Source organism: Myotis myotis, unplaced genomic scaffold, assembly GCF_014108235.1.
Source record: "Myotis myotis isolate mMyoMyo1 unplaced genomic scaffold, mMyoMyo1.p scaffold_m19_p_16, whole genome shotgun sequence".
Classification (NCBI taxonomy): Eukaryota; Metazoa; Chordata; class Mammalia; order Chiroptera; family Vespertilionidae; genus Myotis; species Myotis myotis.
This window is the reverse complement of record NW_023416320.1, coordinates 11,485,491-11,510,077: the sequence shown is the minus strand read 5'-3', so window position 1 is coordinate 11,510,077 and position 24,587 is coordinate 11,485,491. Positions and strand designations below refer to the sequence as shown.

The 24,587-nt window shown below is 40.3% G+C and overlaps 1 protein-coding gene across 1 annotated transcript in view; it reads left to right on the top strand.

Annotated features, from left to right (window-relative positions):
• RGS22 (regulator of G protein signaling 22) overlaps positions 1-24,587 on the top strand; it is a 108,300-nt gene that overhangs the window by 18,856 nt on the left and 64,857 nt on the right. The window contains exons 4-10 of the mRNA XM_036338586.1: positions 4,176-4,397; positions 8,877-8,962; positions 9,618-9,786; positions 13,471-13,588; positions 15,653-16,262; positions 18,550-18,711; positions 20,327-20,501. Of these exons, the coding sequence (XP_036194479.1) occupies positions 4,176-4,397; positions 8,877-8,962; positions 9,618-9,786; positions 13,471-13,588; positions 15,653-16,262; positions 18,550-18,711; positions 20,327-20,501 (1,542 nt within the window). The remainder of the gene's footprint in view (positions 1-4,175; positions 4,398-8,876; positions 8,963-9,617; positions 9,787-13,470; positions 13,589-15,652; positions 16,263-18,549; positions 18,712-20,326; positions 20,502-24,587) is intronic.

Sequence of the window (24,587 nt, the reverse complement as noted above, 5' to 3'; positions counted from 1 at the left end):
ATCTCCCCCACCTTCCCTGTCATTATTTACAGTCACATACTAAGCTAATTTGGGGAGCCTTATAGATAAGCTTAGAAGTGGTGAAAACAAAGGACTCAATGTGTGAGATTCTTTTTAAGCAGATGGGAGGATATTGCATAATAATTAAAGACCAGGGCTTTCCCCTTGTGTAAAATAGAGACGGCTACCCCTCCACCCATATATGAATACACAGGGGAGTCTGTAAAGTAACTGTCAGCAGGAGGCTTTGACACTCGTCATAACCTGGAGTCCATGGCTCCCCACCATCCTAAAGCAATGGTTCTCAGACGGGAGCGTGGGTCAGAATCACCGGAGGGCTCGTTGAACACAGAGTACTGGGTCCCAGCCACAGAGTTTCTTCTTAGAGGGAGGGACCTGAGAATTGGCGTTCCTAGCAGGTTCCCAGGTGATGCTGCTGCTGCTGCTGGTCCAGGCACATACTCAGAGAACCACTGATGTGGGAGAGTGAGCTGAGAGCTACAGCACGCACTAGGAGGTCCTTGATGCATCTGTCCTCTGCTGTTCTCTCCAGGCTGGTGTTCTGTTCTCCTCGCCTGGAATACCAAGCTTCAGCAATGTCAGGCTGCTTGCATTCTTCACAGATGCTCCATTCTTTTGTGCTCTTGTGCCTCGAGGCATTTGCTATTTCTTTTGCTGAATTCCCTTCTCTCTCTTCTCTAGCAGATGAGAATGCCAACTCATTCTTCAAGACTCAACTTTCTCTACACACCTCCTTATTCCCTAAAGCTAGTTCATGAATCTTTTTGTGTCATCACTCTACATTGTATATACTTCTTTTTTTTTTTTTAAAAAGAAGTGTTTTTATTGGTTTTAGAGAGACAGGAGAGGGAGAGATAGAAACATTGATGAGAAAGAAACATTGATTGGCTGCCTTCTGCTGGCCCTTCATGGGGGATTGAGCCTGCAATCCAGGCACATGCCCTGACCAGGAATTGAACTGGTGACCTCTTGGTGTTTGGGTCGACGCTCAACCACTGAGCCACACCGACAGGGCTGTATATACTTCTATTGTAGCTTTTATGTGTTAAAGTGGAGTTGCAATATTCATGCATTATTACTCAAAATGAATTATTTGTGCTCTGCAGAGAGAGCAAAGGTGACATAAAAAGTGAGGATGATTTTGTCTGTTGTACCAGTCCATAAAGCCACATGTACCAAACCATGAATTCCTGGGGGAGGTGTGAGATGGAAGGCGAGGACCTGCCATTTCCCTCCGTGGGTCTCATCCTTCTTGCATCTCACAGGGTAGTCATCTTATGTGGAGGAGATTTTAGTGTAAAAAAATACATATTTTTGAATAATGAGCTTTAAGCACAGGCCCAGTGCTTTTAACTGGTCCCTAACTAAAGAATCAGCGACCCGTTTCAGTACTAGCAGAAACACTGACTGTGATCAACTTCTTGAGAGACAGGACAACATTGAACTGGATGGGTGTCTTCAGGAGATAAGTTTTAGTGAATTTGATTTCACCTGTGCGCTGGCTGCAGGTGCGGGCGTAGGGTCCCTGTGCATCACACACCTCTCCTCTGTTAGATCAGCACGCTTGGAGGCTGGCTCCGTGTCTCATACATTTGAGTTGGGGCTTTATGGAGGATGCTCTGGCGTGGCCCACTAAATGTAGCAACATATCACCTATCATACTATTTAATAAGGATCCAATAAATACTTATTGAAGAAATGAATGGACTAACAGAGGAACAGTGGAGTTGGGTGATCTTATTAGAGAGCAGAAAGTCTTTTTTTATTTTTCTGGAGAGACAATCATGGACTGATGGAGTATCAAATGTGGAGGGCACTTAGGGATTATTTCATAAAAAACCCTTTATATGATAAATTTCCGAAAAGTGAATTTGCCCAACATTACTTCCATTGACTTATTCTGCTAATCCTTTTCTAGGTGATTGTGGTTTAGCTGAAACCCTTGTAAAGTATAATAACTAAGCTAGATAGTATTACCACTGTGATCTTTGTGGAAAGATTTCCCCTTTAACATGTGCATGTTACATTAATTTCTCAACTTAGTATTTCAGTATTTTGTTTACTCATTTCATCTTAAGGAAAAATCAGTGACCATGTACTTGTTTTTTCAAGGGCAGAAACAATATTTAATTCATCTTGTATCCTCTTTGCTCAAGACAATAATTGGCATTTGCTCATTCAAAAGTTTTGTTATTGAAATATGTGAACTGGGAGAAGCTCTGAGTCAGTTATTTGGTACTTTGAGAAATTAAGAATCATAGTGCTATTAAGGACCTTTAGAGATCTACTCTAACTGGGCTTTTTAAATATTTTTATTTTTATTTTAAAATACATTTTTATTGATTTTTAGAGAGAGGAAGGGAGAGGGAGAAGGAGAGGGAGAGAGAAATATTAATGATGAGAGAGAACCATTGATGGGCTGCCTCCTGTGTACCCCTTACTGGGGATTGAGCCCCAAACCTGGGCATGTGCCCTGACCAAAAATCTGTTTAGTCTAGTTATAGTCAGTTTCAGAGATAATACTTGACTTTTAGGTAACTGATGCCTGTTTGAATCCAATGATTGAAAGATGCAGTGGGCAACCCATGAAACATATTTATTGAAGAAACCTTACTCACAGTTTACTGCTAAATATTATTACCTATCCATTGAGCTACACTTGTCATTTTGAGGGCAAATCTTAGCTCTGAGCCCTTTCGAACTGAGGACTGACATTCATATTGAACACTATTTGTCCGTGTACTTTAAATTCCATAGGGAGATAGTGAGACTTTAGACATGTACTATCATCTGACAATAAAATGAATGAATAAGTAAATAAAATATATATGCAGAAACATTATGGGTTTTTATACATACACATATATTTCTAACTCTAATTTTACAATATCCTGCCATTTATTAGATTTTAATTATAGTATATCTAGCAATCTCTTAGTAAAACTTGAAAAAAAAATTAATGTTGCCCCGAGGACAGTGACCAATCCAAGGGGAAGGGTTTAAGGTCTTTTACAACCCGGCTAGAAATAGAAATTAATCCACATGAGTAGGCAGCTCACTGAAGGTATCTTAAAACAAACTAATGTTCTGAAAAGGGGACCTGATTCTAGGTTTGGAGGGCAAAGTGGGAAAAGACACAGCGAAACCCACCCTTCACTTGTGATGGAAATGGAGCCCCATGATGTCAATGATTTGCCCAGAGTCAGTGCTACTCACTGGCAAGCAGGCAGACTCAAGACTCGTGACTGTTGTAGTTAACTGACTGCCTTTAAATACTTTTGAACAATAATAGATACAGAGGCAGAGCTGCCTCAAACAGATTGTCAAACTGCAGCGGGAAGGCCGGGGAGGGTTGGGGGACAGGAGGTAGGGGGGGGTAAGAGATCAACCAAAGGACTTGTATGCATGCATATAAGCATAACCAATGGACATAAGACACTGGGGGATAGGGGAGGCTAGGGGACTGTCTAGGGCGGGGGGGAAAAAATGGACACATATGTAATACCCTTTGTATTACTTTAAGCAATAAAAAAAAAATTAATTAGTTCAAAAAAAAAAAGTTGGCAGCATTTAGTAATTACTGAGAAAAGCTCAGAATGGTATATTTCACTTTTTTTTTGGTCTCAGTGGGAGGAATGGTGTTGAAATAGTCTTAAATGAAGAACATATTGTACTTGATTTTCTCCTTTGGACTAAGGGAGACTTTAGCTCCTTGGCCAGGGTAGGGGCGTGTGCTGGAGGCAACCAATGGCTCCTGGAGATGAAGAAGACAGCAGGAGTGTTATTCTTCTTTTACTTGTTCTTCCCTAGTAATCCACCCACTGCTAAAGGAATAATGTTGCTCATAGAGACCAAGCGTGTAGTTATTTCCAGTGATAAAGAAGCACAGAGGTAAGATGCTTATGCAAAGGGCATTGCTGCTATGATGCACCCTGACACTTATCTCCTGGCATAAGTACACTGGGAAGAAAGGATTGAGTGGGCTCCCTTACCTGTAGTCAGTAGATTTCCATGCTCCTAAAGGGAACAGGAAAGGATTAAAAACACAAAACTCTGTGTGTGTATGTGTACTGTGTATGTAAATATCAAGTCTTGAAAACTGAGTTTCTGGTTTTTAAAAATGTAAAGACGTATTTCCACAATTTACTTTGCAGACCTTTTCAGAGGCAATTAGGTTTAATGTGAATTATGGAGTTTTTGAAGTAGTTAACAATGCTCCACAACTTCTGGAAAAGCAACTGAAAAAAATTCTACAAAGCCAGCAACCTCGCAATCCCATCTATGATGTTGTAAGAAAAGCAAAGAATGATATTAAACCTGCTCAGATGAGTGACCCATATAAAGCTGAGACCATTAACATCAACTACAGTGTTATGGTAAGAAAGTGCATTTGAGTTTATATCTTTCTGAACAGACAGTTGGGTGATTATGGTGAGTCACTGAGGGTTCATCCTTGGTAAAAACTGTACCATTCTAGTGAGTGATGTCGATAATGGGCGACTATTCATGTGTGGGACAGGGGGTATCTGGGAAATCTCTGTACCTTCCTCTCAATTTTGTTGTAAACCTCAAAAAGCTCTAAAAAAAATAACTCTTGCTGTGGCTGGTGTTTCTAAGTGGTTAGAACATTGACTGGTGCACCCGCGGGTCACAGGTTCGATTCCCAGACAAGGACATGTACCTGGATTGCAGGTTCAATCCCCAACCCCCTGGTCAGGGCACATGCGGGAGGCAACTAATCAATGTGTGTGTGTGTCTCTCTCCCCCTTTCTCCCTCCCTTCCACTCATTCTCAAAATCAATGGAAAAAGTATCTTTGGGTGAGGATTAACAAAAATAAAAAAATAAGTCTTAAAAAAATATATATGTGTATATTTTCCCACAAAGAAAACTCCAGGTCCAGATGATTTCACTGGTGAATTCTGTCAAACATTTAGAGATGGTTACGTGCCAGCATTATTGTGATGCTAGATAAGGAGATTTCAAGAAAAAGAAGAGCCTGCACATTAATGTCTCTTGTGAACATAGACACAAAAAATAAGGAAATTGAATCCAGCAAGGCAAAAAAGATAATGTATTATATTTTATTTTTAAAATTATTTTTTAAAAATATATTTTTATTGATTTCAGAGAGGAAGGGAGAGGGAGAGAAAGAAACATCAATGATGAGAGAGAATCATTGATCAGCTGTCTCCTGCACACCCCACACTGGGGATCGAGCCCACAACCTGGGCATGTGCCCTGACTGGGAATTGAACTGTGATCTCCTGGTTCAAACACTGAATCATGCTGGCCAGGCTGCATTATGTTTTAGGAGAAATAGGCATAAATCTTCAAAACCTGGTATAGGCATTATTCTTTTTTTTTAGATATGACACCAAAAGCATAAGCAGCACAAGAAAAATATACACAGATAAATAAAAATTAAAAACTTTTATCTCCAAAAGGACACTACCAAGAAAGTGAAAAGATAACCCATAATCAGAGAAAGTGTTTATAAGTCATATATCTGAAAAAGACATATCTAACGGGGTAAAGAACTCTTACACTGAACAATAAAAAGACAACCCAATTGAAGAATAGACCAAGGATGTACATAGACATTTCTCCCCAAAAGATGTACAAATTACCAATATGCATATGAAAAGATACGATATTTACTCATATTCACTATCAACATGGAGGGGTGGGGGGTAAGGAAGTTGGAGTGAGATGGAGAGTGACTGCTATAATGAAGGGTGATGCAAAAGTTCTTCATTTGCGGTGAGAGTTTGTGAATATACTAAAAACCATTGGACTTTATACTTCAAATGGGTGAATTGTACGGAATGGGAATTATATATAAATAAAGCTGTTATAAAAAAAAGATAGTACACTAACACACGCAAATCGTATTAAACTGTTTCTACATAACTATTAGAATGAGTAGAATAAGCAGCAAACAAACACTGGCAATACCAAATGCTGCCCAGGATGCTGATCAACTAGAACTCTTACATTGCTGGTGACGATTCCATTTTGGGAAACAGTTTCATAGTTCTAAGTTAAACATATACCCTACTACCTACTTCTCCCACTCCTGTGTGTTACCCAAGAGAATTGAACAGTTATATTCCCACAAAACCTATATTTAAATGTTTATAGTTGCTTTATTCATAATCACCAAAAACTAGAAGCAACCCAGATTTCTTTTAACTGGGAAGTGGTTAAATAAACTATGCTTCATCCGTACAGTGGAGTACTACTGAGCAATGAAAAAGAATGAACTAGTGACCCATAGAAGAACACTGATCAATCTCAAATGCATTATGCTAAATGAAAGAAGCCAGAGTCAAAGGCTGTATGCTATGTTGATTCCATTTATATGGCATTCTGGAAAAGGCAAAATTATAGCGGCAGAAAAACAATCCATGGTTGCTAGGGACTGGGGTTAGAGGGAGACAATGATTGCAAAGTGACACGCGTATGTTTGGGGGATGTTGGAACTATTCCGTATCTTGATATAATCACAGTTACATGCCTATGTATTTGTCAAAACTTGTAAAACTCTACCCTAAAAAGAATAAATTTTATTGTATGTAATTTATACCACAATAAATCTGACTAAACAAAATAATCTATTGGCAGATAGCCAGGCTTTATTTGGTTGCCTGTACATCTAAATATCATCTCTATTAATCTAATCCTGGAGGCATTTTAGAGAAATAGTTCTTGGAAATAGTTCTAGAATGATTTACCTACAACCAGTTTTCCCTAATCTTTGGTTATCTCTTTTTGTTTCTTAACCAACTCATTTTTTTTTACTTTAAAAATTAAATAATTTTACCTTAGATAAATTACTTTCTAGTAAGTATTAAGGCATCATTTTATGTTTTGCAGGATTGTTTTGTATTTTTTTTGTCTTGATATACTTGTAAACACCTTGAAGGGATATATATTTTTGGCAGTTTAAAGACTTTTCTTCAATTTTGATTTGATTTTTAAATTTTTCATTTAATTTTTAGGTCAAATAGATGCAAAAACATTTAAAAGGGGACGAGTTATAGGTGAAGTGTTCATGAGGTAAATGTTATACAAATTGATTTTGCATGAACTGACTAGTTCGAAAACCTTGTGGAATTTCTCAAGGGTTTATCTTGATCTTCATATGTAGTCTGGTGTCATTGAATGCATTGCTAATGAGAATTCAAGAGTTTCGTATGGGTGTCAGTGTGTATGTAGAGGCCAATGTGCAGTCTTTCTAAATATAAGAGGCAAACGTCCTTTATATCTCAATGATAAGCAATGAGTAGTCAACAAGATTCTACCTTTCAGGTGCTGACTGTTTCCAGGGTTTCTTCTATTATTATTTCATTACCCAGAAGACAGTCTTTGGTGAAGGCAAATGGGTGTATTTTTGCTGAACAGGAAGAAACCATGGTTTGCTCAGTTTTCCAGTCCTTCATGCCGCATGTCAGCAATGTTAAGCACAGGTGTACCTAGAGCATCAGATTATCAGATGTTGGCAGCACTGCGATGTGAGCCTCCAGTTTCCTCATGAATTAGCAATGCTCTGTGTTGACTCTGATGTTAATATCACAGCACAACTTTTTCTTTAGCACAGGAATGGGAAATGTCTGGCCCGCGGGCCTCATCATTTGGTCTGGCCCTGCCAAGGCCACCGCAGGTGGGACTCAAAATTCAATAAACCTAGGAGTTTTGTTCATAGCAACATAATTCTTAAGTTGATAATTTTGTATGTCCCACGAATGATGTTATACATATCCAAATGGCCCTTGGCAGAAAAAAGGTTCCCCCTCCACCCCCCCTGCTCAGCAGGTGACCAATGGAAGCCACATAAAGGCCGACACATTGCCTCACTGAGCTATGTACTCTATGGGTAGTTTTACTTGTTAGTAGCATTTGTTTAGTGTCTAAGGTACTCACATTCTTTAGAATTCTGGAAAAAGGGAATATAAGGCAAAATAGAACCAATAGTGAGTAAATGTTTTAGGATGAATAGCAGCCTAGTTACTCTTTCATCATATTGTGTGGCCCTCACAGCCTCAAGATAAAATGTAAACTCCTTAATGTTATTTAAAGACTATTCATAACCAGGCCCCTGCCTACTTGTTCATCCTTCTTCTACCATCTCTCAAAGCTCAGCCTGTGATGTAGTTGTAATAAATGTATCTTTGGTTCCTCTCCGGCTCCCCTCCTCTTCAACCTTGCTAAGCATGCTGCAGGTCAGAGGCTGAGTGCCATGTTCTTCTGGAAATCTGCTGTTTTAGTGCCCATGTGACCTCCCACAGAAGCGTGGACTTAGGGCCTTTGCAGCATTCAACTATTATTAACTATTGAATCATCTGCATGCTCCTTAAGGACACGGTCTTATCTTTCTTACTTACCTTTGTAGCTCCAGGCTGGGGGTGGAAATATTTAACAAAATTTCCTAAAACTGGAAGGACAACAGGCCTTCAGTGACCACAGTAGCCTTACCAAGTGTTCTGGTTAGCTTTTTCTGATAAGGGGTTCTTTTAAATCCATGTTATGATTATGAAGATACTGAGATTGACTGAGTTTTATCTCATTCCTCCCCCTTCAGTAGTAACTTAACTCTGGATTCAGTTTGTTAACCTGTAAAATGGAGGTAATAGTTGATGCAGGTTTGTTAAGAGAATTAAAGAAGCACTAGAAGGCAAGAAGTGGCTTCAGATCTGTGGCTCAGGGTTCTTGCCCGTTTGCAAATAGAAGGTAGAGAGGCAGGGCTCCTAGTAGTAGCTGGAGGTCACTGTTGCCCCAGGGATGAGGCACTAATTTTCCTAAAAGTTGATTATTCCTTGACCTTCTTTTTCTTCCTCACTTGTCCTTGAATAGTGTCTGAATCGTGAGCAAGGCATTCAGTGGATCAAAAAAGAAAGACTTCCAGCCTTTCTGGAAAGTGATTGCTATTTTGAATACAGGTATTGTAGTCTCATTAGTGTACATATTTTTTAAATGCTGACTTTTTTTTTTTACCCAAAATTATTTTTCTGTACTTTCTTAATGAAATTCATTTAAATCCATTGGAATGTGAATCCAGTTGCTATAGTATAAGAATTATAGAGCATTGGTAAAAACCATGTAACTTTTCCAAAGAGATTTCACAGAAATAGGACCTAAGAAATGTACTTCAGTTGTGCTTCTTTAATCATTATATATTTTTAAAGCTATCTACTTATCAGGTGATAATGGCATTTATGTGTAGGGTATTACAAACTGGAAGTAAGCGTGTCATGTAAAAGACAATGTTACGGTGCAGAGCCAAGTTTATCTTTTCTGTGCCATGACTTTTAAAGTATAAGTACCCAAAACATTCTGAAGCTTTACTAAAATATGACCTTTGCTTATAACAGTCATTTTTAAAATATAAATAAAATAAGTTAAAACAATCATTATTAATTTGAAGTTCCATGAATAAGCTATTAATTTGAGCAGATCCTAAGAGAATCATCTTGCAGACTTAGGAAGGGAGATTGGCTTGAATACATAAAATAAAGTTTTAGTGTTTTTTTCCCCCACCCTGAATTCCACCATATTTTAAACTTACTTCAAATTTGTATGCTTTCTAAAATGCAGGTTAGCAAAATTGGTCTCGCAAGTGAGATGGAGTAGATCGGGCATGAATGTCACACTAGATAAAGCTTTTTCTCCCTGGATCACGAGAAAAGTGCCCACTCCACCACCTCCTGTCATTGAAGATGACAATGCTGTCATTATGAAGAAGTTCTATATTTCTCTTGGCAAGGTAAAATATGATTGTTTGTTTGTGAATTAGCCCTTCAATAAAACTCATTTTAGAAGCATGCATTTCATTTGTACCACTTGAATAAGGAAAATTATTTCAGATACTTCAAAGGGCAGTTTTAACAAAAATTGTTGTGGCTTTCTACTCACTCATTTGCTCTGCACTCTTTCACCTGAAATGTAATTAGAATTATCCTCATGTGTATGACGGAACAGATGCAAGATTGAAGAACATGATCATTGTCACCCAGGGAAACATGGGTAACTGAATTATAGAGATGGTTTTATTGTTCATTCCAAATTTTTATTATTTAGATTCTATAACTGTTACTGGGACCCTAATATTTGAGTCCATCAGCCTGGCTCAAAAGAAATATACAAGCAGGAGTTGATCTTTTGCCTCTGATTATCAGATTTTCTCTCTTGGAGTACACTTCCAATACACAATTCTGTACAAAATCCGGAATGTCAAATATGTGGCCCATGTGTTGATACTCTCCTAGTTTCTGTTCATTGCTAACCAATCATGGCAATTTTCCTACTGAGCTATAGGACTTGGCTCCAAAATCTTTTCAACACAGCACTTTAGGCAGGCATTTCCAATTGATCAAAGATGTGATATAAGAGGAAACCTATTTGCCATCTCTGTTGGAATGGACAGACTTATCCTATCTTATTTGAACATTTGTATTCATGTGTAGCTTCTATTTAATTTTGTAGTTTGGCATTTCTATAAGTGATATTTGTTTTAAATTATGCCATTTCCATCATTTCCACTGAATAATGCTTAGGGATGTACCAAAGGCACATTTTTCTGTCTTATACTCATTTTGAAGGGTTTATTTTTAACATATATTATAGAAATATCAGGAATGTCATAAAATGTGTACTGAGAGTAGATGTCGGTAATCATGCAGAGGGAAGAATTCACTTGGGGGAAAAGTTCTGATTCCCTATATGTAAATGAATCTATATATATATAAAAGCCTAAGTGACCAGAACGACCAGTCGCTATGACAGACACTGACCACCAGAGGGCAGAGGCTCAATGCAGGAGCTGCCTCCTGGTGGTCAGTGCACTCCCACAACCAACCTCCCATAGCTGGCCAACCTTCCCTGGTCCCTCCACATGGCTGGCCAACCTCCCCTGGTCCCTCCCTGTGGCTGGCAGGCCCTGGCTGGCAGCCAGCAGCCAGCAGGAAGGCCCCAATCGACTTTGATCTCTGTCCAGGCCTAGGGACCCTACCTGTGCACGAATTTTGTGCACCGGGCCTCTAGTCAAATATAAGAGAATAAAATTCAAGCTGTTTCTCCCTTCTATTTCTTGTGATAAAAAACTCATTTTGGTCCATTTAATACTTAAACTATCTTCTTAATAGCTTTTGAAGTTTAAGGAATCAAAGTTCTCTGGATCCTTAGATCATTTAAACCATGACACTAGATAGGGATCAATCTTTATGATAATTGGTAACATTTCTTTGGATCTCCAGTTATACCATCTAAACATGAACAATTGATCTATCTCTTAAAAGTATAAAATAGAATAGTTAACTGCTTGTATGCCTGACTCACTACTTCTTTCTCCCCTATCTTCTCTTCTCTTTTTTGTATGTGCATTTGAAGTAACAAGCACTCTTGCATATTGGTCTCTCTCAATTCCTTGAATATTCCCTAATTGTTTTGGTCTCCTTTCAGTGCTTAGGATACTGCTAGGAATAGAGAAGTCACTTAATAAATATACACTGAAAGAACATATAGGTAATAATAAATGACTTGGTTTTAAAGGAAGGAAAAGATGAAACAAAAGGAAATTAGCGTCTTTCAACATATAGGAGCATGAAAAAATAATTTTCCTTCCACTTTTCTAAGTTCTTCTGGCCTGGCTAATAGTCCAATGAACAGAAACAGATTAACAAGGAGAAAATGTCCCAAATGTATTACAGTGTACATGTGGGGCACCAGAATAGAGACCTGGGGATGCACTGGGCCAGTTGAGGTCTATGTGCCATTCTGGACTAAGGAGAAGGGGTCAGGGGTCTGGATTTCTCCAAAAGGAAGTAGGCAATTCACAGGAAGAAAGAGCAAACATGTGGCAAACAAATTCTAGCTGGGGACCCCCCCTCTCCCCCCCGAAACCATGGGACACAGAGGGAAGTTCAACAAATGGTCTTTACTGGATTTCTTCCCATCGGCACATTTAGTTCCTATTACTGTGCTAAGGTGCTGCTCCCTTCCATTAGTTGGTTTTTCTACCCAAAGTCCTTTAGGCAGGTAAGGGGGTGGGTCAAAGGTTCTTTCTGAGTCTTTTTGTCTCTTAATAACCAGCTTAAAATCAATATCCCCAACAGCATAGTTAGGGGGGCAAAAATTTTATCCACAGAAAACCTGACCCCTTAGATCAGTGGTTCTCAACCTGTGGGTAGCGACCCCTTTGGGGGTCGAATGACCCTTTCACAGGGGTCGCCTAAGACCATCAGAAAACACATATATAATTACATATTGTTTTTGTGATTAATCACTATGCTTTAATTATGTTCCATTTGTAACAATGAAATTGGGGGTCACCACAACATGAGGAACTGTATTAAAGGGTCGCAGCATTAGGAAGGTTGAGAACCACTGCCTTAGAGGGATCAGTGACTAAACATAAGGCACCTCTCATTTCTCTCTCCTGCTTTTGATCTCATTGTGCGGCCTGATTGCTCAGAGAATTCTGCACAATAGTCTGGAAACAGTACCTATTCCACTTGAGTCCTGCCTCTTCTGAGAGTGTTCCTTAGGCTAAGGGCCAACCGGCTGACTCAGTTGGAGAAAGGAGATGAGAGAGCAATGCTGGAAGCTCCCTTTTCTGCTCATGTTGAACCTGGGTTCTCTTAGAAAAACAGATGAGGATGTCACTGAGAAACTCAGGCAGAGAAATTTTGTCCAGAAGGCTGAGATAAAGGGCTTCTTAGGACTGGGATTCGAGAAGCTGAGAGTCTGCTTGGGACTTGGGTCAACTGGCTTAATGGTACATGAAGCAACGGAAAAATTGAAGGCCACATCCGGGGGCAGGTGGAGTCAGGAATCAGTCTTCAGGCAGCGTCCATTCCAAGCAAAGTTATAAAAACCGAATCTAAGGCAAAGTGGCAATTGAGCTTCGAGATGTTTCCTGTGCTACTGGGAGCAATATTAAGTCTGTCATATTAGGGAGGAGTTGTTAAAAACACTGAGCCAGGTCAGACAGATTTAGGGGCAAGAAATATTTGGGAAGGTTGTAAAATGGGAGCTGCTGGCAAAAGATGCATCCAAGGCCTCATGAGTCATGGTGCCTGCGAAGTTACAGTTAGATAGTACGAAGCGGTAGTGACTCCAGGGGGTGACGTGGCCTGCCTTTCGTGGAAGAGTGGAGCATTTGATGGGTAAGGGCTCATTTTTTTCCTGTGGGCATCTAATGTGAAATGTATCCGAATTGAAATTTCCTCCCCATTATTCTCTTAGCTAATGCTTTTTTTTCTGTGTATAATCTTTTTTTTTTCATGGCATAATTTTCCCCTTACACATTGTACAATGCATATTGAATAATATCATAATGATATGTCCAGGTTTGTGATAGGAAGGAGAGCACTAATCTTACATTAAACACTTGTGCTAAAAAAACTAAAAAACAAAACAACAAAAAACACTTGTGCTGCTTTCTTCCTAGGCCTCCTATTTAGAAACGAAAGATTGGTTTACATTAGCCAAACAAAGTCAGCAAACAGTGTCAACCTTCCCTGCACTCCACAGCAAAGCTGATTCACCGATGATTTCGTCTGTTTCTGGTAAGCAGGAAAGGACAAGAATGACTTCAGAACTCCTCTTTAGGTCTTCTGCTGCTGTCCTAATCTTAGAGCACAACATACAGTGGTTGGGAAGAAAAATTATCTTCCCCTCACCCCCCAACTCCACGTTCTACCATTTTTAAGAGGTGACGTGGTATAAGAAAAAGAGGCTGAGTTTAGAATTCAGCTCTGATACTTACTGCCTGTGTGACTTTTAGAAGTTATTCCATTTCTGGGAGCTTTGCTCTTCTCATCTATAAATTTAGAATAATGATGCAAGCTAAATGGATAGAAAATGCCTGACCTAGTGCTTGGTACCTAAAAGGCAAGCCAGCAAGTGTTTGTCTTGCCTTTATCTCCTATCACAATGTACAAATTCTTCTTATTAAGCCTTTGAAATAAAGTGGGCACAACAGCAGCGTTTCAAGGGGAAGACTTACCATGTGAAAATACTGAGCCTGCATATTTCACTGATTAATGGAAGAGAAAATAGGAGCCGAAGACTGTATCTTTAGAAAAAATATAAAGACAATCCATGTGTATTTGTTAGCTTTTATAAAATACTTCATGCCATTTTGTAATTTTATTTACTTATTTTCTTTTTGTCCATCCTCACCTAAGAATATTTTTCCCGTTGATTTTTAGAGAGAGTGGAAGGGAAGGGGAGAGACAGACAGAGAAACATCGATGTGAGAGAAACACATTGATTGGTTGTCTCCCGCATGTGCTCTGACCAGGGTCTGGCCCTTGACCAGAATCGGGCCCACAACTCTGCTTCTGTCGGAGGGCCGATGCTCTTACCACTGACCTAAGTCAGCTAGGGCCATTTTGTTTTTAAAAAATATTTTTATTGATTTCACAGAGGAAGAGAGAGAGAGAAACATCAATGATGAGTGAGAACCCTTGATTGGCTGCCTCCTGCACACCCCACATTGGGGATTGAGCACACAACCCAGGCATGTGTCCTGATTAGGAATTGAACCATGACCTCCTGGTTCATAGGTTGATGCTCAACCAATGAGCTGTGCCGGCTGGGCAAGGGCCATTTAGTAATTTTAATGATAGGTTGTAAGTATGATAGTAATAGAATCTTTCTGATAAAATAGTGAATTTTTAAAAATTGCCAATATGACTCCAGTTCTGATCTGTTCATGTATGGCCTTGTTACCTATGGTAGCTAATTTTACTTTATCATACAACAGGAAATATTACAGCACATGCAGGCACACCTCAGGGCTATTGTAGATTAGATTCCAGACAACCACAATAAAGCAAATATTGCGATAAAATGAGTCACATGATTTTTTGGGTTTCCCAGCACATATAAAAGCTGTGCTTACATTATACTGTAGTCTATTAAGTGTTCAATAAGATTATGTTAAAATGTATATACTCTACCTTAATTTAAAAATGCTTTATTGTACCATCATCAGAGCCTTCAGTGAGTCGTAATCTTTTTGTGGGTGGATGATTTTGCCCTGGTAACAACAGAGATCACTGATTACGGGTCGCCATAACAAGTACAATAATAATGAAAAAGTTTGAAATATTGCAAGAATTCCACAATGTGACACAGAGACACGAAGTGGGCAAATGCTGTTGGAAAAATGGTGCCAATAAACTTGCTTCACCTAGAGCTGCCACAAACCTTCAGTTTGTAGTAAAAGACACAATATCTGTGTAGTGCAATAAGATAAAACACAATAAAACACGGTATGCTTCTACAGTTGTTTAATGTACATATTCAAATTCTTCAATAGAGTTGGCCTTTATGTGTTGACATCCTATATCAGCATGAAATATTACACATCCTGTGTCGGGCTGTCAAATATTTAGTCCATCGGACCCTATTCCCTTCTCCATCCAGGGAAGACATGGCTAACGCCTGTTGGCAGTTTTTTCTCCAACTGGTCCCAAGTGTAGACTCCTCCTCCAGGCCCTCGTCCATGCAGTCACTGTCTGTGATGATAAACTCATTGGCCATCCTGGCTCTGTAACATCTAGTTAGTATAAAAGTATCTTCTGTATCCATGTATGACCTAATAGCCTTTCTTATTAATACAGAGAGTGTCATCTTTGATGATGGAGTTCACCCCAGGATGCAAAAGGACTCATCTAAAGGCACTAGACGCATCTCTGAATTGGAAGAAGAGGAGGAGGAGGGGTCTATAGCTCTACCAGATACTCCTTCGCATGCTCTTCTGAGAATATACCTTGAAAAGCAACCGGATGCTGAAAGCCAGACATTCCATTTCTCCACTTGTGAAGAATTTTTAATATCCTATATAAACTTTGTTTTAGCAGTAGTAATTAATGAAATCCTTGGCGAGCCATTTAGAGAAGGTCCAGGTTACATAAATTTCAGCAATATAACAGAAGTGATAGTTGATGAGTGTGAGCTTATTTCTGTCAAGGATGATGTGTTACCTGAAACAACTCAACCCACAAAGGAAAAGGCTGAAAGATTAAAAGAAGCAGATTCAAAGCGAGAGAGCCGTGGCTCAGAAGGCAGGGCTGGCTGGTGCATTTCTCACAAAACTTATGACATTGGCAATAGGAAGGAGTTCGAAAGATTTAAGGCATTTATGAAAGGTACATTAGGGGAGAGATATTGGTGGCTATGGATGGATATTGAGAGGTTAAAAGTTCTTAAGGATGCTGGAAGACATCAAAGGTATTGCTATTTTATTTTTCAGTAGTTTTAAAAACAAATTATGGAATATTAATTTGGGTAGCATTCTTTCTCAAGCAGAAAATCTGAAATAAATATAAAAATGTAATATATACTTTTAGAGCACTGGTTCTCAACCTTCTGGCCCTTTAATACAGTTCCTCATGTTGTGACCCAACCATAAAATTATTTTCGTTGCTACTTCATAACTGTAATGTTGCTACTGTTATGAATCGTAATGTAAATATCTGATATGCAGGATAGTCTTAGGCCACCAAAGGGGTCGCGACCCACAGGTTGAGAACCGCTGTTTTAGAGGGAGGAGTAATACAATTTATCTATATATATAAAAGCTAAGGGACTGGAACGACTGGTTGCTTTGATGCGCACTGTGGCCCCGATTGGCTTCCTCATCCCAATCAGGGGTGGGGCCAGCTGGCCAACTGCCCTTGGCCCCTCCCCCTGGCCAGCCCCACCCCTGATCGGCACCCCGCCCCCCCCCCCCCCCCCCCCCGCCCCAATCAGGGGCCAGGCCAGCCGGCCAACTTCCTGTGGCATCCCCCCGCCCCCCGGCCGGCATGGCCCTGATTGGGCCCTCCCACCCTAATCAGGGTCAGGGATGGCCAGCCAACCTCTCACGTCCCCTCCCCACAGCTGGCCAGACCCCACCCATGCACGAATTCATGCATCGAGCCTCTAATTTTATTATAATAATATTGATCCCACTAGTTCTGTGATCTCAAAGTTTTTGGATACTAACAGCAGCAATTATTTGGGTTTGCATAATTTTCCCCCCAGAGATTCTAAACCTGCTTTCAAATTTATCATTCTGTTTTATTTTTATAACATTTCAGTGATATATTTTTATGGAAGAAATTATATATCTCACTGGCATAATATACCTTATATAAAAGATACCTTATAACAATGTAAGGACCTGCTATTTCTAGCGTCTGCTGGATTAAAAATTTTCATGATCTTTGATTGGATGCCACTTAGAATTGTATATCTGAATGAGATATCTACCAGATACCATACTGGATAGCTTCTAGAGCGCCCCCTGGAGGTCAGCTGGGGTGCAGGTCTTTGTGTGGCTGCTGTGTATGTTTTAGACCACAGTGAGTCTTTTTTTAAAATATACTTTTATTGATTTCAGAGAGGAAAGGGGAGGGAGAGAGAGATAGAAACATCAATGATGACATGAGAATCATAAATCAGCTACCTCCTGCACACCCCCCACTGGGGATTGAGCCTACAACCCGGTCATGTGCCCTTGACCGGAATCGAACCCGAGATCCTTCAGTCCGCATGCCAATGATCTATCCTCTGAGCCAGCCCAGCTAGGGCCACTGTGAGTCTTAAGAACCCGGAGAGGACCCTGCTTTAGGAGAGTCCTTACCTTGTCTGTGTTTTTCCTGACCTGCTCTGAAGCAGATCAACCATAGCCGATTGCAGTTCTCACTAAGGATTTAGTACATCTCACTGAGTATGTACTCATGATTGGTCCACTCCAGTCATTCCAGTGGCGCTGAGACCGTAGAACTCATGGTTACACTAGTTATAAGAGCAGGGGTTACCAAGTGGTTGGAGGTGAAGCATGACCCGATTGATGCTGAGGTGGAAGGAAGCCACGGCCACTTTTCAAGACACATTAGGGAAGTTAGATGCAAACAACCTACCGAGATCCTCCAGGATCAGTATTGTATTAGTTCCTGTTGTTCACGTAACAAATTACCGCACATGTATTGACTTGAAGCAACATGAATGTATTCTCTTACAGTTAGGAGGTTAGAAGTCTGAGATGGATATGCAGGGCAGGCGTCCTTCTGAAGGTCCAGGGGAGAATTCATTTCCTGGCCTTTTCCCCAGATCCTGGTCCCTTCCTCCATCTTCAAAGCCAACAGCATTCGGTCTTTTCTCTTCTCTGACCTCTGCTGCTTTCCTCACTTTTTTCTCTGTGGCTCTGACCCTCCTGCCTCCCTCTCAGACCTTTCGAGTACGTAGGCCTACCTAGCTCATACAGGAGAATTTCCTCACAATCCTAATCACACCTTCAGAGTCTCCTCTAAGCACATAACATCCGTAGGTTCTGGGGATTAGAACACGGGCATCTTTGCAAGGCCAGTTGCTCAGCCTACCCAAGTTGTCCAGCCACTCCCACGTTGGTACACCTGTAACTTAGTGTTGGTTTTGAGATGGCGCGTGACTTTTCTCAAACATTTTGAAGTGAAAATATCTGGCTTGTTGAATGTTGAACATTGCATCAATGTGTGCATGTGTTTTATTGCAGACATCTTGAAAAGATGAAAAAAAGCTATCTAGTGAGCAGCGGAGATCGCTACCTTTCTACAGAAATCTTAACAAAACTTAAACTGCTAGATGGCTCTCAGTGGAATAAAGAACACTTAATAAATATTCAGACTGAAGTTGTAAAACCCTTACTTCTGTATTGGTAAGAAAAATTATATGACTCAAAGCTACCTGCTTTCACCTTCTTAGGCTAGTTACAAGTTATACTTTTAAAAATATGTAATTTGTGGAAATTTAGAGTGACAACAGTAAGGCTGACAGTACTTATGCGCCATTTTAACTGTGAGCACATCTCTCTACACCTGACCTTTTTATGGTTGGTATGTCATCAGATTGATGTGGGGTGTGTGTGTGTGTGTGTGTGTGTGTGTACATGTAGCTAGAGTTACAGGTTTATCATTTCAGTAAACAGTTTTTAAACACTATCAGCCAAATGTGCTAAGGATACAAGAGTAAAACATGGTCAAGTCCAGTGGTTATAGTCTAGTTGGGAGGAACGTATATATGAAATAAGTGTAATAAAAAGAGAGTGGTGAATATACAAGATACCAAGAAGAGGTAGTATTTCAACAGGGACTCGTGGGATTCTAAACAGAAGAGAATGGAAACAGAAAAGGTGTGCCACTTGGGGACCAGTGAGCTGTCCATTGTGGCTGTGATGGATCCGATTATGCCACTTAGCTTAAATGTTCCAGTGGTAACCTCAAATCTTTCAGGATAAAGTTCAGATTCCTTAAGTTAGCAAGTAAGGTCATAATGATTTGTCCTTGCCCACTTCTCTGTTATCATCTGCCATCTAGGTATTCCATTTTACTTATAAGCTTTGTATTATCCCATTTCTCTTCATTTCTTTAAAAAACATATTTAAGATACAGAAAGGTATAAATTATACTATAGTGGGCATCTGTGTACACACCACCCAACTTAATAAAACATTTACTAATACAATAAGAAACTTTCATTTTTTTTTTACTTTTTAAAAACATGTTTTTTATTGACTGCAGAGAGAGGAAGGGAGGGGAGAGAGAGATAGAAACATCAGTGATGAGAGAGAATCATTGATGGGCTGCCTCCTACATGCCCCACATTGGGGATTGAGCCCACAACCCAGGCATGTGCCCTTACTGGGAATTGAACCATGAACTCCTTGTTCATAGATTGATGCTAAATCACTGAGCCATGCTGGCCAGGCCATAGTATACTTTAGCAGTATACTTAACATTATAAAATGTTTAATATTTTAAAGTCTAACTTGCATCCACCAGTATTTATTTGCTACTCTAAGTAAATACTAAACTGTCTTACAATGATCACAGGTGAATTTTATGTTCATTTTATTAGAAACTGTAAGGCCCTGGCTGGTTTGGCTCAGTGGATAAAGCCTTGGCCTGTGGACAGAAGGGTCCGGGTTCGATTCCAGTCAAGGGCACATGAAATTTTCTTAATCAAATTGTTATACAGATTCTCTTTCTTATCATGGAGATGATAATTTAAATGCAACTTTAAAATTATTTTTTTCTTCTGTATGTGAGTGTGCATTGCCTCTTTATGTGAATGAATGTTATTTCAGGCAGTTGATGTATCATAGAAAAAATGTGTTTTTTAAAGCTAAGCAGCAGAAAAAAAAAGTAGAAATTATTAGAAAAGGCCATGGCAAGACTGATAATTGTGAGCCTAAGTATTATACACTTTGTGAGCTCTTGATTTTTGAGGCTTATTATGTAGTTTAATCTTAAATTTATTTTCCTCTCAACCAGGGCACCACGATTCTGTGTTACACATTCATCTGCAATAAGGAAAGCCAGTGCTGAACTGAGACTGTGGCACCGCCGTCAAGAGAAACCAAGGGAGGATATTGACCCTTTCCCACAAATAGCAACCCTTTTGCCATTAAGACCTAAATCTTGCACTCCACAGATATCTGATACGGAGGTAGGGTGTACATGGATACTTTGATCTCTTTATTTAGTTTATAGGAAAATGTCCATGCTTGGGTTTTGTACACTAAATCTTAAGTTTCACCATAGGCTCCTCTCTCTCTTTCTCTCTCTCCCTCTCTTTCTCATTGTTAATATACATGCTGCAACAATCCTTTATAATAAAAGTCTAATATGCTAAGTGTCCATCGGCCATTCAACCAATCAGAGCATAAAGTGAACATTTAATGATATGCTAAGGCTGCTCAACTGCTCGCTATGATGTGCACTGACCATCAGTGGGCAGACTCTCCGACCAGTAGGTTAGCTTGCTGCTGGGGTCTGGCCGATCAGGATTGAGTGAGATGGGCCAGATATGCCCTGGAGTCCTCCCATGGTCCTTCCCCGCTGGCCAACCTCCTGTGTACCTTCCCAGACCCAACCTGCACTGGGGGGGTCCCTCGGCCTGGCCTGCACTCTCTTGCAATCCGAGCTGAGGGACCTCCCCCACCCCAGTGCACAATATCATAAAATGCTATATAATAAAAGGCTAATATGCAAATTGAACAGCAGAATGACCAGTCGCTATGACACACACTGACCACCAGGGAGCAGATGCTCAATGCAGGAGCTGCCCCCTGGTGGTCAGTGTGCTCCCAGGCTCACAGCTGGCGAGTGCAGCAGCGGTGGTTGGAGCCTCTCCTGCCTCCATGGCAGCACTAAATATTCTGACTGACGGCTTAGACCTGCTCGCCACAGTGGGCCTAAGCCGTCAGTTGGACATACCCTGAGGGCTCCCAGACTTCAAGAGGGCAAAGACCGGGCTGAGGGACTTGCGCCGAGTGCACGAATTTCATGCACCAGGCCTCTAGTTAGGGAATAAGAAAACCTATAATCTGTTCACCAGGCAGCCAAAGTGATCCTTTAAAATTCAGGATCATGTCACTTACCTGCTCAAAATTCTCTAGTGGCCTCCTCCCTCCCTCAGAATAAACATTCAAAGTCTTTACACAGCTGTGCCTGCCTCAGTTAACCTGCGAACCTAATTTCCTACCACACTTCTCTAACTTATTCCACTCCAACCGCGATGGCCTCTGCTTTTCTCTGAACACACCAAGCAAGAACCCAGGAGCACTGCACTTGCTGTTCCCTTCATGTGGAGTGCCCTTCCCCCAGGTGTCCACGTGGCTTGCCTCCTCTCTCACTCTAGGTGTCTGCTCAGTTGTCACCTATTCAGAGAGGCTATCCTCGACTCTTCTAAAGAAGCACACCTGTGTAGGACAGCATGGTACCCCCCATCACTACGTCCTCTGCTCTGCTTTATCTTGCTTTACTGTACTATGACCACATAATTTGTTTATTGTCTTTCACCTCCTAGTAGAACATAAGGATTTTTCTCTGTTAACTACTCATCCCCAGTGCCTAGAATAGTGCCTGACACATAATAGTTGCTTGATAAATATAAATCAAATAAATGAATAAGAAATAACAACAAGTTACATTTTTGGAAAAAAAAAATATTCCATTTGAAAGTCAAAGAGAAGAGATGATAACTTCCAGTTATGTTTAAAGTCATTTCATCAGGGATTAGGAAGAAAATGTGAGTGACCATGACCTGATTATAAATTGTGAGGCTCTTAAAATAATTGTAGTGAGGGATGAAAGGGGCATGAGAGTGATTTCACACTAAACATGTCCTTACTTGTCATAATGACAGCAAGCTATCCTTCAAAATCAAAAAGGATAAATTCTAGGAAAAGAAATCTGTACGTAGTATTTTCCCACAAAAAAATGTTTGACAGCTTCCCATATTTTCTTAAAAGCTATGTCTTTTTTTAGTGTTTTTGAAGTCTTTCCACTCTAGGATACAGCAAACCTCAAGTAAACTGTACCTAAGGGCTTAGGTATTTCTGGGGGTTGCCTTCCCTGGCTCCCCCAAGTCAAGACAGATGTCCATCCACTGAGACTCCATCATTCTGTAGTTACTGAGATCATTACAATCATAATGCAATTGCCTGTTTACCTGCTTGTCATCTACACTGTATTTCACACAATTGGAGGACAATAAATATACACTGCTCACAGCTGAAAAAAAAAAAAAAAAAGAAAGAAATAACAACAGCAGAATTAGAAGTAGTGAGCATTCTTTCATACTAGAGAAGATTAGAGTAGTACAAAAAGAAAAGGCGGGGGGGGGGGAGTCCAAAAAGAGAAGAAAAGTTAACCAACTTTATACAGAACAAATAAATACTGCGACATTGGCACAGAGATGCAACAACTGTGGCTAAGATCCGCATTTCAGAAATACAGAGACTTACTAATCATGGTAGCCTTTAAACATGTGACAGAATGTTCAGTATTGTTGGCCATAGTCACAAACAACCCCTTTAAAAAAGAGTATATTCAGGATGTCTTATTTTAAAAGCAGGAAGATGTGTAATATATTTTTAAAGTTTTACTTCAATAAGTAGTGTTTTCGAGCTGGAGAGATTTTAGTTTTTCTGTCAGTGGTCTGTTAACCCTAGGTGCACAGGAATTATAATCACACTGAGAGCTTTTAAAATATACTGATGCCTGCCCCACTGGTGTGGCTCAGTGGATGAGCATCAACCCATGAACCAGGAGGTGTCGGTTCAATTCCTGGTCAGGGCACATGTCCAGGTTGCAGGCTCTCTCCTCAATGTGGGGTGTGCAGGGGGCAGCCAATTCATGATTCTCTCTTGTCATTGATGTTTCTATCTCTCTTTTTTCCTCTCTGTGAAATCAATACAAACATATTTTAAAAAATGAAATATACTGATGACTGGATCTCACCTTCAGAGATTCTGATTTAATTGATCTGGAATGGGTCAGAGTCACGTTGTAAAAATAGTGAGTTGGCTTAGAACTGAGGTTTCCAATGTGTCTGAACATTAGAATCACCTTTTAGAGCTACATTTTAATCAGATATCTAGGTGGTTTGCGCTGCTCTAGGCTGGTGGCTCTCCAGCATATGGAGGAGTCCTTGGAAGAGCTTTCAAAACAGAAGCACTTGGGCTCCACCTGGAAATCAAGATTCAGTAGGTCTGGGTGGGGCCAAGAACTTGCATTTCTAAGAAATTCGCTCCCAGGTGGTGCTCTTGCTGTTGGTCTGAGGACCGCACTTTGAGTTAGTTCACTTGCGTGCCCTTGCGTGTCTCATTGTCTTGACCTGTTCCTGACCTTAGACCTTGTGACCTTCTTTGTATGCCACTCCCCTGATTAACCTTCCCTGTTAGGCCATGGAACTCAGTGACAGAGTCACCACGTCAGCACACCTCTTAGAGGTGTTCTGTAGGGAACACGTCATCTGGTAACGTGAACATTTGTACAAATAACATTTGTGCAGCGTGTGAGAACTAAGGCAGAAGAAAAAGTGAGCGGTGTGGTTAATGCAATGAGAGAGCCATGTCAAAGGAGTGGGGGAGAGTGGCTTCTGTGAACAGGACCATGGCCTCCCGTCTGTTCCCTTCCTTGGCTTCCCGATATCATGGCCGTACTTTGTCACTCGTGTTTTCTAGTTGGGTAACTCATTCTGCTCTCACTCTGTCTTTCCTTAGCAGAAAACACTCGAAGAAATAGAGCTCAATTCTGTTTTCTTTATTTTCCCCATTTTAAAAGTGGAGGTCTAATTTATATACTGTAAAATGCACCCTTTTTAGTGTAGACTTCTGTGAATTGTGACAAATGTGTACATGAGTAACGACCTTCACAATCACAACACAGAGCATTGCCTTCACCCACCGACCCCCTACTCTGTGCCCTTCGGTCAGGCTCTTCCCTGTCAGTTACCCGCTGGCTGCTTTTCTAGTTCTCACCTGAGTCAGAAACTAAAAAATTTCAATTTAGGCTTTTCTCTGATGTATTTTACTTAGCCTAACACCCCCTAGGTCAGTGATGGCAAACCTTTTGAGCTCGGCGTGTCAGCATTTTAAAAAACCCTAACTTAACTCTGGTGCCGTGTCACATAGAGAAATTTTTTGATATTTGCAACCATAGTAAAACAAAGACTTATATTTCTGATATTTATTTTATATATTTAAATCCATTTAACAAAGAAAAATCAACCAAAAAAATGAGTTCA